We start from the raw sequence: 14,691 nt of genomic DNA on the forward strand, positions 1-14,691 counted from the left end.
TTTTTTACCCATTAGGGAAATGGGTGTTCTTTGGAGTTTGATGGCGTGCTCACCTTATTTACAAGTCCTCACACTATTCAACTGTGTTCAAAGAGTAATAGTAAACAGTGCGCATGCGTTGCTATGGCAACCGCTGCCGTTTGATAATTTTTTAGAATTCTTTTTTTCACTTTTAATTTTGTTATGCATTAAGTTGATGAGTTTATTTTTGAGATATGGGTGCAGAGATCTCATAAATACTTCTTGACTTGTGAATAAAAGAGAATTTCATCATTTGAACGATATCTTTGTTTTCGTTGTTTTAATTAAGAATCAGAAATTCTAACCTACAGTTTAAACTGGATCGTTTTCAATACTAATTCAAGTGAATATCACAAATAAAATGGGCGAAAAAAGTTTTTTTATTTATTATTTACTCATTTTTAAAATTATAATTAAATTATTTATTCCTTTATTATTTCTACTTAAGTTAAAAAAAGTTTCTAAAAAAATTTGGCATGATTGTTCTGACGTAGAACGATTAATATTACACTTTTCTATGAGGTAAAGACATCGGCTAATAATGGACTTTATACTTAACATATTTTTCGTTTGATTTTATTTAAATTTTCAACAACATTTATTAATGTAGTTCTGTTAAATGCGATATATTTTTAAAGTATTGACGGTATATTTAATGAAAGATATTTTAACCATCATGTTTTAATCATCTGATAAACGTAATTTACTTGGAATCAGTACCTTTTTATCCGATACTCAGTGGAAATTTTTTATCTGAAATCAATATTGAAACAGAACGTTCGTACAGCCGTCCTTAATGTTACGATTCTATTCCCGCGAATTCCAGCATCCCCCTAAAAAAATAAAGTTATTTCCGGATCAAACAACAAACAAGGAGTAATTTAGAATGAATTCAAAACATTTTCTGTGAAATTCAAGTGTATTTGAGTTATGCGGCGTAGAAAAAAATTGCGAAAACCACGCATGGTTTGCTTCTTTTCAATGCGTATAAACGTAAACTAACTTAATAATGCATTAACCATAAATGCAATTAAATGTTTTAAAATAATTTTTTTTTGATTGTGCTATGTAAGTTTTTTTGTTTTGTTTTTAAAGTGGAAATAAACACTTCTATTATTTAAAAAAGTACAAAAGAAAATGGACTAACTCAGGAGCAAAGATTGGACTGACTTTAAAGGTCAAATTAGTAGAAGCTCAAGGAAATGAGGAATTGGTAGCTCAGAAACTATCTGTTTTTAATATTAATTATTATGACGATTTTGAAACTTTTAGAGGAGTGACATCAGATTGAATCGACTTTTAGTAGAAGTTCAAGGAAATGAGGAATCGGTAGTTCAAAAACTATCTGTTTTTTATATTAATTATTATGACGGTTTTGAAACTTTTAGAGGAGTGACTTCAGATTGAATCACTTTTAAGTAGAAGCTCAAGGAAATGGAGAATTGGTAGTTCAAAAACTATCTGTTTTTTGTATTAATTATTATGACGGTTTTGAAACTTTTAGAGGAGTGACATCAGATTGAATCAACTTTTAGTAGAAGCTCCTGGAAATGAGGAATTGGTAGCTCAAAAACTATCCGTTTTTTCAAAATATTAATTATTATGATGATTTTGAAACTTAATTATTTATATTAATTATTATGATGATTTTGAATTTTCTATTAACGCTATCAATAACCAATAGTGTTACGAACTTGTAAACATGTGTCAATATTTTGTTTTGAGGGTAACTGTTAAATTTTCCCTGGTCCAGCATTCCCTGGTCCCGCACTATAAGGTTCTATGTAAAAGCTTAATTATCAGGTACATACTATACAGCTTTATTGTTTTTAAGTGACTGAAGCCGTTTTGCATTTGTTTAAGCTCGTGTGTCATTTGGTTAAATTAGACGATATATAATATAAATTTGACGATAGGATAAATTAGACGATGTATTATATAAATATAAAATATTTATTATATCAAGCATTATATTAGTATATTATAATAATTGAATCAAATTATTAGACGCACCGTAGTTTTTTAATAATGACATGATTTGCACCAGTTTATATGCAATACTTTAATATTTAAATACATGTAATGGGTTTTTATTCAGGAGATTTTTTATATACTGTCATGTGGGGCTACTTCGAATTTGGCACTTTTCAAGTGCTGCTATTCAGTATTATGCTTCTTTCAAGTTAAAAATGTTTGGAATTTGAAGATAGAAGTATCATCTATTACTACAAACATTTTTTCGAATTTTAAAGCAATCTCAGAGTGTGTTTTGTTTATCCAATGTCAACAACTTTCCGAGAACGTCGGACGTCGAAAAGTGTGCCTGGAAACTTTAGCTGCTAAATGCAAAGACGTTGATAAAACAATTGTCGTAAGTGCAAAATTTTTTATATATATATTAATAAACAATTATATCATGTTAGCGTTAAAAAAATTTGAAAATTAATAACAAAGAAACGGGAAATGAAAAAAAATGCACTGTGGGGCTACTTTGTGCAAAGTTTCATTCGTTTTTTTTTCGACAGAAAAATTGTCAGACGTTATAAAAAAAATACCTGGAACGAGAAATTACCGTGATTACACTTTAGAAAAGCTGCAACAATGTTTGCAAGCAGTTGCTGGTGGTATGTCGATTGCAGAAGCTTCTCAGAAGTACAAAATACACAGAAATACTATCTCTAATAAAATTCACAAGAAACACGTGAAACGTGCTGGTAAATTATTATTTTTGCTCTACAAAGACTTTTTTAATGAATTAATCAAACGATTTAACACATAAAAATATATTTTATAGGACATCAGGTGATTTTGACAGAAACTGAAGAGCAAGTTCTGTCATGCTCATTCAAACATGCTATGTTCAAATTTATCAATATTATAAATGTTAATGAATATGTAATAATTATTATTTTTGAAATTTCACCCATTTCAATGTTCAAAAATGTATATGGTTTCCTTTTGTTTAAACTCAATTGTTTTGAAATAAACATTCTTTTTAAGAAAAAAATTCTTTATAAAAAATGGTTTTTTAACGCTGAAAATTATTTTCAAACTAATATCTTTACATATCTTGATGTTTTTGTTATTAAAAATGTCAAAAATTAACTTTTTCAACAATTTTATATCAATATTTTACTAAAAACATGATTATTAAACTGAATTCCTATCGCTGCACAAAGTAGCCCCACTTGGGGGCTACTTTGTGCAAGGTATGTTTTGACTTATTACTCGTAAATATTACATACAAATAATGCCAATATTGATCAAATTCACTCGTCTGAGTCCAGTTATGAATATAATATCGATAAATTTTACTAAAATTTGAATTAACATAGTTTTTTTACATGTCAAAGTTCAAAAACTGCGAAATCCTGCACAAAGTAGCCCCACATGACGGTACTTAAATACCTCCTATTTGTATTTATTTTTAGCGTATTGCATTACAATGGTAAACAATTGACACAGAAGCGTAAACAAATGCAAACCGGTTTCATCCGAGTAAAAACAATACAGCTGTAATTATAATTTTACGTAGAATCTTACAATGCGTCTAATAATATACCCAGGGACTGTATATCCGTCGTTGAACAACCGATCCAATTTTGGGTTTACGATCTACCTTGTAATTTTAAACCAATCCAGAAGACAAGGAAACTCCTGAATCAGTACCCCCAGAGGTATTGATTTGTTTAGGGAACATAGAGAACTTAGCGACTCGACAGATTTAACCGGCATCAGTCACCATTTACTACACGGAGAGTCTTCTGCCCGCCTTGGATCGAATTCACGAACTCTTGGACATGGGTCCAGTTCCCTAGGAAGTCTAACGTAATCTAGAGAGAAAATAACGCTTAATATATCTGATTTTTAATTTTGAAAATGTTTTTTAAAGCCTAATGTATTTCTAAGTGTTTTTATTTACGATTAAATATTTAAAATTCGGTCGTTCATTTGAGCTTAAGTGCTTCCAATTTTCATTTTAAGTGACAACATTTCACTAAGTAAACATATATAATAGACTTAAAATATTTACGAAAATGAAGAAGGATTAAAAATGCTACCAGATATTTCTAGAATAAAGGATATTGCGGAATCCCTGTCGTTTACATTCTTTAAATAACCTGAAAATGGCATAGATTCATACGATATGATGAGAACGTGATATTACTTTCGGTCAATTAAATTTCCTTTCAAGGAAAGGAAGACACATGAAAAGGTTGGTCTTCTGCCCCGGGGGATGTAGAATGCTGACCAGGATACTTCTAAAAATAACCCCACATCGAACAGAATATTCCAATCATTAATCATCTATCTTGTGCTACAATGTCAAAGGATTAAATAAGAAAGAGATTTTTATACATAGAATAGCTTAAAGATATAACATTTTAAAATATAATTTTCTTTCTTTTGGTAACAAATTTTTTTTAAGAAAGTAATTTTTATAAATATTATTTAATTAATTAAGAGCCTGATATTCTAATTTAGTAAAAATTAAAAATTTAATGTACCTTGAAATAAGTTAATAAATAAATTGATAAATAAATCAATATAAATAAATGTTAATAAATTAATATCTATAAATTAAAGTTAATAATATTAATGAATATTAATACAGGGCGCGTAACGTTTTTAAAAAGTGCTTAAAGGTGCTTATTTTTGATTTACGTATTTCAAAAGCTCTTAAAAGTGTTTTTTTTATTCGGGGTTTGTAAAAAGTGCTTAATTTTTAATCTTTTAAAAAGAGATTTTTTCTTCGCCGTATAGATTGTTGCTCAAAATTACAAAAAATGCATGATTTTCACAATTTTCTCGGCAATTTTTATCTGAAACTAGTCATTTTATCATGATTTTGGTGAAAATGTTTTTGTTTGTTTTTGAAAATGTTTTTGAATTTTATTAATTTTATAGCTATAAATTAAGAACTTTAAATGATAGAAAAAAATAATTTTTATTACTGCACAGATCCTAATTATGATTTTTGTTCTGAAAGTGATAAAAAAATACTTTTCTAGTGCTTAAAAAGTACTTAAAAGGTGCTTATTTTTTGTAGAAAAATCTGGCTACGCACCCAGTAATAAATTAATTAATAATTTATTAATATTAATTAATTTATTAATTTATAATTTATTAGTAATTTATCAATAATTTACTTATAATTAATAATTTAATGTACCTTTTCGATAAGAAAATATGCACTGCTTTTTTTTTGAGTTTTGTTCTGTCAAAATGGTTGTGACAAATAATTTAGCATATTTTTTTAAAAAAGAAAACATTTATTGATTTAATTCTAATTATAAATTAAAATTTTTTAATAATTTGACGTTTTTTTTCCCTCTGGGTTTTAGAAGATGGTCACTTTCTACTGGGATCTCAAATCTTTACTGGAATGATGTGCTAAATGAAAATGCAATTAAGTATAGCTTTCTTGATACTAAAAGCCCATTTATGACCAAATGGAATTTACGGTCAATAGAAATTCCGACGACTTTTCAATTTACTTCTTCTTCTTCGTCAGCACTACAGCCTAGTGCAGGCCAAGGCTTTTTCAATTATCTGCCTCCAGACACTTTGAGCTAGGTTTTTCCACCTGTTTATTCCCAACGATTTTAAGTCCTTCTCAACACTGTCCAACCATGTTGTAGCTGGTCTCCCTCTTCTTCTAGTTTCTTCAATTTTCGAAAAAGTAAGTTTTTTTAACTAGGTCAAAATCTTCACGCCGAAAAACGTGCCCAGCCTTCTGATCCTGTAGGCCTTAATAACCCTCAAAACATTAGGCGATCTATATTTAATGTATAGCTCATGGTTGTATAAACTTTCTCCAAATATTATTTTCCTTAACTGTTCCAAAAATTGACCGAAGGATCTTTCTTTCAAAAATGAGAAATCTATTTTCCTCTGTTTTATTAATTGCCCATGCCTCGCTATTTCTACTATTTTTCGTTTGGCTAGAGTGCTCAAATTGCCAATGCAAGTTAAAATTGTTTCCTAAATGATTTCAAGCAAATTTTGTTGTCCTGAACAAAGACAACTAACAGAAAAAAAGGGATAAAAAAGATTAAAATAAAAAGAACTCGTAAACGGGGAAACTAGATTGATTCGTCTTATGTTTTTTATCTTTCGTCTGACAAAAATAAAACTATTCTCTTTTTAGTCTGCTCAAAAAACTCAGTTTATTTTATTAATTTCTTAGTTCAGTTCATTAGCTCAGTTCATTTAGTCAGCTCAGCTCATTTAGTTCATTTTATTATGTTATTTATTTTAGTTTTAGTGGTGTGCCGAGTGGCAGGGCGAAGGGGCAACGGCTGTAGTCTCAATGGCTGATCAATTATGCTTCTTTAGTGAAGGAATTAAACTTTTAATCTAGTACTCTTTTTTTGTACAGTATGAAAGGTAAACATTTGGTTTAAGCAAATAGTTTAAAAGAAATAAAATATGATTTTCGAACCAATTTAATATTAAATTTCTCGATCATTAAAATTTAAAATATTTTTTTCAAGAAAAAAAAATTAAATGCTGTTAGAAATAATAAATTCTTCATCCTAGAAAAATTTCTGCATTTATCCACATAAGATTTAGATTTTTAGAAACATTGTCCTGAATATCTGTCATTATTGCAATGTTTTTCTTAGGTCTTTTTATGACAATTTTCCTCTGTGAGGGCAAGAATTGTTGCGTTAAAAAGTATATAAAATTTCTTAAAACTTAGTACTTCCACTTCAAGAAGAAGATCACGATACCCACATATGAGACCTATGGCGTCAGTGCCAACTGATCGTTTATAAGCAAAATGGCGAGTTAAACTTGAGCTAAGTTTCTCCACATAAATTAGAATGTTAATTAACGAGAAGTTAAATTAATATAGAGCCCTATCGGACATGTAATTTGTTGAAATATAATCCTTTTTCGTCTGCGTTTTTTACTTAACTTAGATTTAACTTACTTTGATCCCTGCGATAGCTGGTCGATTTGAATTCCGCATCCGGCTCGCACCGACCACAGTGCTGATGTAAAATATCCTCAGTGGTAGACAGATCATGGGTTAGAGTCCCCTTGACATCAGGCTCACGGTGGAAGGTTTTTCGTGGTTTTCCTCTCCATGTAACGCGAATGTGGGTTAGTTCCATGTAAGAGTCCTCCACGAACGCAAATTTCTCCCAATATTTGATCCAGGAGTTCCCTTGTCTTCCTCAAAATTACAAGGCTACCGAGTTGAACACTGGTAACCGTAAATCCTAGATTGGATCGGCTGTTCAACGGCGGTAATAAAAAGTAAAAAGAAAGTATAAAAGACGGGACATTAAACTAGGTAAAGCTAAAATGAGTGATCTATCTGAAAAGAACTGCGTGATTAGTTTCGGGGTTTGGTGAGCGACAGTGGCATAAAAAAGTAAAAAGTAGTAGAAATTCCTAAAAGAAAAATTTTTTTAAGCGTTTTTAAAAAAAATATATTAATTTGGTACTTTTGATGCTCTTAAAGTAGCTCAAACATTTTACTATTGTGATTAGAGATCACTTAGACTTTATGGGGGCTTGGCCAAAAAGTTTTGAGCCCTCTCTATCTATGAAAATGGATAGAGGCCCATTAGATTTTCACTCACAAGGGAAACTGGGGAAGTGTGACTCGCCAATTTCGAAATAAACTAGTGGGATGTATGCCTTATGAGGAATAATTTTAGGGGGCAACATTCGTTTCTGCCCATAGAAGGTCCTGTGAGAGATAAAAAATAATTCACTATATAGAAAAATCGGTATTTTATTACTTCAATGCAGACTATTAGTTATTGTAATTGTCTCATACTCCAATTAATTTTGTAGTACTTTCACGTACTATATAATGCATATTTATAGTCAAAATTGATTTCGAAAATTTTATATATCTGTAGTTTTCCGGATAAACCTGTTAGGTTAATTTAAAAAAAAAAAAATGTACATCAAATTTTTTTAATTTTTTTTCCAAAAAACTTTCTAAATTAATCGGAGTATGTAATTGCAAATCAATTAATTATTAATAATTAATTACCAATTAATTAATAATTAAAAAAATTTCTGATTAATTTATTAATTAGCAAATTAATTAATTATCCAATTAGTTACAAATTAATTGGATTATGAGACAATTACAATAACTAATAGTCTATATTGAAGTAATAAAATACCGATTTTTCTATATATTGAATTATTTTTTATCTCTCACAGGGCCTTCTATGGGCCGAAACGAATGTTAATTAATTTATTAATTAGCAAATTAATTAATTATCCAATTGATTACAAATTAATTGGAGTATGAGACAATTACAATAACTAATAGTCAGCATTGAAGTAATAAAATACCGATTTTTCTATATATTGAATTATTTTTTATCTCTCACAGGACCTTCTATGGGCCGAAACGAATGTTGCCCCCTAAAATTATTCCTCATAAGGCATATATCACACCAGTTTAGTTCAAAATTGGCGAGTCACACTTCCCTAGTTTCCCTTGTCAGATTATTAGAATAGTTTTTTTTTTTGGAATTTCTAATAACGAGTAACATTTTTGTACAATTGTTATTTTTTGTGAAAACTTTATTTTTTCACTTCTGACTATTGTTAAATTTTTATCAAAGATGAATCCTGTGGGGATTTAAAGAAGACGATTGAACTTTTTTGAAACAATTTTTGTCTGAATATAATTGCAGCGTGGCCCTTTTGATATGGTCCTAACGATATAAATTGAGCTCTGCAGATGCGGCAGTCATTATGGCGTTGCGAATGAAGATAACTGAAACAGTATTAAAATACACTTTTCATTTTTTTCCTTATAATGTTTCAGTTATTACATTGAAAAATTTTACAAAGTAATCTTACATCTTAAGTTAACATCACAGTCTCGGTGTCAGAAACTCTCCATCACGGAGCTGCAGATTATAGTTCGTTCACCAGGAGTTGGCACTTGGCTCCGCCTTCAACACGTGGTATAAGACGATACTATTTCGCTATTTTCGGGAGAAGGATGTGAACAATCTTTAACAAGGCTGCTATTTGGAGATCGTATGACAAAAATAGTTATTTCGCAATCTTTATGTGCATGTTTTTTGCGTGTGCAGTTTATTTCATAAATTTGATGATATTTCTCTCTTTTGATTGAATAGTTTGCCCATTTTAAATATAGTTTGCTGGGAAAACATTTTTAAATATAAAATATATTTAATTAGCACTGTTTTCTTTTGGTGAACATTAATGGTTGTCTCAATTTCAAGCACGGAGATGTTTCTCTTCTTACACTCCCCAGCTGAAATGAACTCTGAAATGTAGGTGGAGCCAAATGCCAACTGCTGGTGAACGAACTATACCACAGAATTTGCAGATTATTTTCCACCTCAGAATTATTATTATAATTTTTTTTTTTACTAAAAAAAACTATAAACGCAAAAAAAAAAAATTAACAGAAAAAATGAAAATTAGAGATAAAACGAAAAGGAATCCTTTATGAAAAACAGGGAATAGTTTATCTTTTTTTAAAAGTTTCATACTAAAAAAAAGAAGACAGTTACTACAGTTACTGGTTATTCCTTTATTTGTCTGCGAAGTACCCGTGTTGATATAGTAATGAATTTCATTTCAAAACTTTCACATCAGGCAAATTAGGGAACAATAATTACAATTCTGTTAATTTCTTTAATTAAAGTGAAAAACTGTATTTTAATATTATCACCAGCAAATTAAACTTTTATTTCTGGTTTCTTTATCTGGCTTAAAAAAAGCATCTGTTTGTCAATAGGAAATTCAAACAACAAAGTCTTTGTGTATAATAATTGCAACAATTATCATCTCTGATCTTTGTTGATGTCGCGTATAGACTTGAATTTTTAAAGATTGATCTACAGATTGACTCAATAAATTTTACTACCTCAGTGATTATCATTCAAGAAGCTTCCTTCAAAAGGTTTCTTTAAAAATCGGCCGTAACCAGTTTTCTTATATTCAACTGAATTGGGCAGCAAAGCGATGCCTTGATTTTCGCGGTGAAATTAACTTCTTACTTTAAATATATAGAGCAACGACCGCCCTAGGGACACTAAAAAATGGCGATAAAAGTTTTATCGTTGTCTATATTTAAAGTTTCATAACTACCACTACAATTATTAAACATCAATTCACTACTATATAAGACATGCTGACTCGCATCTATCTCGGGGTACCTTTTGATAGAAGAACGTTATCATTATCGAAATCACTCTCGCTACATTTAAGTTAGCCATTAGTTCGGCCTCCTAAACTCGAGCAGCTTTCTCATATAGGGCAGGGTGCGTAGCGGTTTTAAAAAGTGCTTATTTTAAATTTTGTTTCTTAAAAACCCTTAAAGGTGCTTTTTTCATTGGGTGTTTTTAAAAACTGCTTAATTTTCCCTTCTCCAAAATCAGATTTTTGCTTTACCGTGTTGATTTTCGCTACGAATTATGCAGAAAGACACTGTCCACATTCAACGTTTTCACAATTAATTCAACCCCAATCTATTTCGCCAGTCCGTAGCGTATGAAAACGCGATTCGATTTACGATTCAAAAATTTTGACAATTGTCAAAAACAATGCCAAAAGTTTTTTTTTTTTTTTTAACATGATGGTTAAAACCAGATAAAACCGTCAATTGTCGAAAACTTTCCAACCCTGCTAATTGGGTATAATATAGCCTACGTCACAGGTTGTGTTGTTCCTACTAAATTTAACCCATGAACGGCATTTTCTGCGAGCCTAACTTCAAGCCACAAATAAACAAACGAAGTGTTCGATCGTTTAAATAGCTGCTCGCCAGATTTTATTGCATTATAAAGAAAAGTTATTGAAACTAAATACAACTATACTAGAATGCAAAGTTTCTTGACAATGACGTCACGGCTGGCGGAGGAAGAAGGAGAAATAAGTTCAGTCGTTATATAGAAGAAATATAACTAAATAAAGATACCATTCCGCGATGCGCCGCTCGTAAATTTGAAAATATATAAAATTTTAAGAAAATTATAGCAAATTAACGCTATATATGTGTGGGTTAAGATAACTTATCATATTTCTATTGTGAAATGCGTAATTTTCCTCGAAATACAGACATCGCGCCGGGAACTATTTTCTTCGTTTGCCCTCAGCATATTTCTCCATTGTCAAGAAACATTGCAGTTTAGTATAAATAACCAACAACAACTAAAACAAATAACAACAACTACCAATAACAATAACTAAATAAACAACAGCTAAATTCCATTCGTTTAACATTGCGTCATATGTTGTTCCTACTAAATCGAAGTAGTTGTGTTTTTTTCATATTATACCCAATTATGATATTTTTTTAAAGTGCTTAAAAATATTATTTGAGTGCTTGAAAAGTGCTCAAAATGTGCTTATTTATCTTTGAATGATTTGGCTACGCATCTTGTAGGGACTAATATAGGGATAATATAGGGACTAAAATTATTTGAGAGAAAAAGTGAAGTTTCATGGGAAACCTGCAAAGACATCCTGCTGAAAATTTAAGCAGATGTTCGAGTATGCGGCTTACCACATCTTTGCGAAATTTTGTAGAAGACCTTAATCCTTACTTTTTCCTTGTTTGGAGATCTCTTTTTCTAGTTTGGCTGGAACACTGGGCGATACTGGTATGGGTTTACCACCAGAACTAGGCACACCGTCATTAGGAGAACCGATGTCCAAACTCGAAGATTCCAACAAGCTGTCTATACTGCTGGATTTACGAATGGATAACCTGGAAGCACAAAAGTGTTAGAGAACTCCAACAGTAGAACCCACTTATAACGACACTTCGGTTTTAACGAGCAAAATGGAATGTTTTGTTAGGTACAAAATGTATTAGTTATGCACTTTTTTTAGAGAGTAATTTTTTTCTTCGGTTTTAACAGGAAAAAGAATTCTGGACACATGGAACAGTGTCGTAGATAATAGAAAGATATTTTTTTAAAAAAAATTCTAATAGTATACATAAGCAACTGTTTAAAATTATTATGGGATTATAATTATCGTGAAATATGTTTAAGTTTTATTTAACCCTTTCGATGGCCGTGGTAAGTATACTGACCACCACTTTTTGTAGCCCACAGTGAACTTTTTTTTTACCTCTTTTAATTTAGGTTTCCATTTGTTACTAACTTCAGCTTTCTTGAAGTGCGTTTGAATAAAATTGGTAGTTCAAAAAAACATATAAAAGTATAAGTTTGTATCATTCATAAAATTTATTTTATGAATAACGAAAAATAAAAGTCAATAAGTACCTAATAGGCAGTGGTAAATATACTTATCACCAAAAAAAAATTGCATCAAAATTTAGATTTTTTTTTTTAATGAACTAAATGAGTTTTTTTTTTTTTACTATTCTTATACTATTCTTATATCAATTTCAATTCCAAAAATATTTTAATTTACCTTTAGTAGAAATAAGTGGCCCATTAAAGGATTAAAAAGAATTTAATAATTTTTCAAAGATATTGAGAATATATATAATAAGGAGGGACTGCCAGTTAAACTGGACATCTGGTAAGCCTATAGTCTTGTTTCCAGAAGATAAGGAAACGCTATTTGGGGAGTTTTGAATATCATCAGAAAAGCTCCGCAATCGTTGCAGAGGCATTTCCTGCCTTAGAGCTCTGTATCACTTAAAGAAAAAAAAAATCAAAATTCTAAGATTCCTTAAATGGACGGGGGGGGGGACGACAATGTAGTATTTAACAAATATAATATTAAATGATGCCAATCACAAAATGTTTTTATGCCTAATTTTTTTTAATACTAACCTTTGAATTCGAATTTAGCGAGCATTTTCATATATGTTGATATAGTTCGTTCACCAGGAGTTGGCACTTGGCTCCACCTCCTCGGACGAAGAGTTCATTTCAAGTGGGGGGAGTAAGGAGAGAAACATCTCCACGCTTGAAATTGCGACAAACGTTAATGCGTGCCAAACGCAAACAGTTAATTCTTTTTCAGTCACTAACTTCGCTTTATCATCTGCTACTATATCTTTCGTTACTCTAGCTAATTAAGAATATTGCAGAAAAATGTCTCAAAAAGGAGAAACTATTCACTCAAAATAGAGAAATGTCGTCAAATTTATAAAATATCTAATGTTAAGAAAATGCACATGAAGATTGCGAAATGTATAGTCTTGTCATTATATCGCCAAATAGCAACCTTGATTAGAATTGTTCACATCCTTCTCCCAAAAATAGCGAAATAGTCTCGTCGCATACCACGTGATGAACGCGGAGCCAAGTGCCAACTCCTGATGAACGAACTATACCTTTCTGTTGTGAATGGTACTGCGGTATAAATTTTTTTTTGCCTTCTCGAGATTTACGTTACTTCTTATTTTGGAAACTCTTAAGTGACATTTCTCTCAATAACATAGAAAGATTATGGTTCAAAATCGTTCTCTCATTTTTTATCCATGCATTCTTATAAAAATTCTATGATATTTTCCAGAATTGAAAGATTTAAAAAAAGAAAGAAAAAAAGACTGGAAATCTTTGACTGTAATAAAGGTATTAACCCCTCATTATTCTTTATTTCATTTCTACTTTGATTACTGAGATAGGAACCTACAACAAAACTTTTCCCGGTTTCACTTCTATTTTAAACTTTAGAGATAATCGAGCTCAGGTAAACTATGATGTTTCAAGTGCTGAAATTTTTTTTTTTTAAAAAATGCAAACGCGGGATTTGTTTGTATTTGAAACCCTCTAAATTGCACTTTAAAAAGAGAACGCGGTATGCAGAGAGGCCAACGAATAAATATTTTTGAGCCTTTTAATTCCTGGTCTAGTAAATTTCTATTTATAGTTTGCATTTCGTGCAGTAAAATTTTCAAATAATTGTAATAATGTTTTAAGTTTTTAAGAGGCAACAAGTAATTTTTTTAAAAAAAAAATTAGAAAATAATGCTTTTTCTCTTAATTTTTGTAATATTGATTTCAAAATTAAGAAAATGATTGAGAATTATTAGTTTTTTCTTTTAATAAAGCAAGATCCAAGTCTTGAACGAGTTGCCCCTGTCAAGCATTTCTATTAATGATGTCACTATTTTCTGGCTCTTCTGTTCTTTTTTTTTCTTCTTCTGCGCAAATTAGGGGGCGTTGTTTTTATGTTTATTTCAATTTAGTTGGGTCTCGCAGTCAGTAGTGTAATTTGCTGATTGGATTTTTGTTTCAAGTAAGCTATTCTTATGCATTTGTCTTATTTTTATTCTTCCGTATTTGCTTTATGTATTTATATTTTGTAATGTATTCTCTTCCTGAACTTTGGCTAAACCTTTGGGGTACAGAGAGAGCAATTTTAGACTATTGTCGTGCTCTCGCGATGGAAAAGGTTTTGCTTTCATGACTTCAGGAGCTGGTACCCCCTGAAGACGTCAGCTTCGGTTGTCATATTTATCCATTTTTTTCATATTACATTGTTTCCTTTGCTTCTATTTATAGGGTATTTACTCGCTTCTAAATAACTCAAAATAAGTTATGCCACTTTGTTAAGTTATGTTGACTAATTCAAAAGTGATATGCCACTTTGTTAAGTTATGTTGAATAATTCAAAAGTGATATGCTACTTTGTTAAGTTATGTTTAATAATTCAAAAGTGATATGCCACTTTGTTAAGTTATGTAGAACAATTCAAAAGTGATATGCCACTTTGTTA

At 30.4% G+C, this 14,691-nt stretch overlaps 1 protein-coding gene across 4 annotated transcripts in view; it reads right to left on the bottom strand.

Moving 5' to 3' along the window:
* LOC107440340 (ankyrin repeat and fibronectin type-III domain-containing protein 1) overlaps positions 1-14,691 on the bottom strand; it is a 390,356-nt gene that overhangs the window by 111,942 nt on the left and 263,723 nt on the right. For all 4 annotated transcript variants that reach the window (XM_087157858.1, XM_087157859.1, XM_087157860.1 and 1 more), the window contains one exon: positions 11,592-11,755. In XM_087157858.1, the coding sequence (XP_087013984.1) occupies positions 11,592-11,755 (164 nt within the window). The remainder of the gene's footprint in view (positions 1-11,591; positions 11,756-14,691) is intronic.

This window comes from Parasteatoda tepidariorum, chromosome 2 (assembly GCF_982258835.1).
Source record: "Parasteatoda tepidariorum strain Cologne lab strain chromosome 2, Ptep-v5.0, whole genome shotgun sequence".
In the NCBI taxonomy this organism is placed as follows: Eukaryota; Metazoa; Arthropoda; class Arachnida; order Araneae; family Theridiidae; genus Parasteatoda; species Parasteatoda tepidariorum.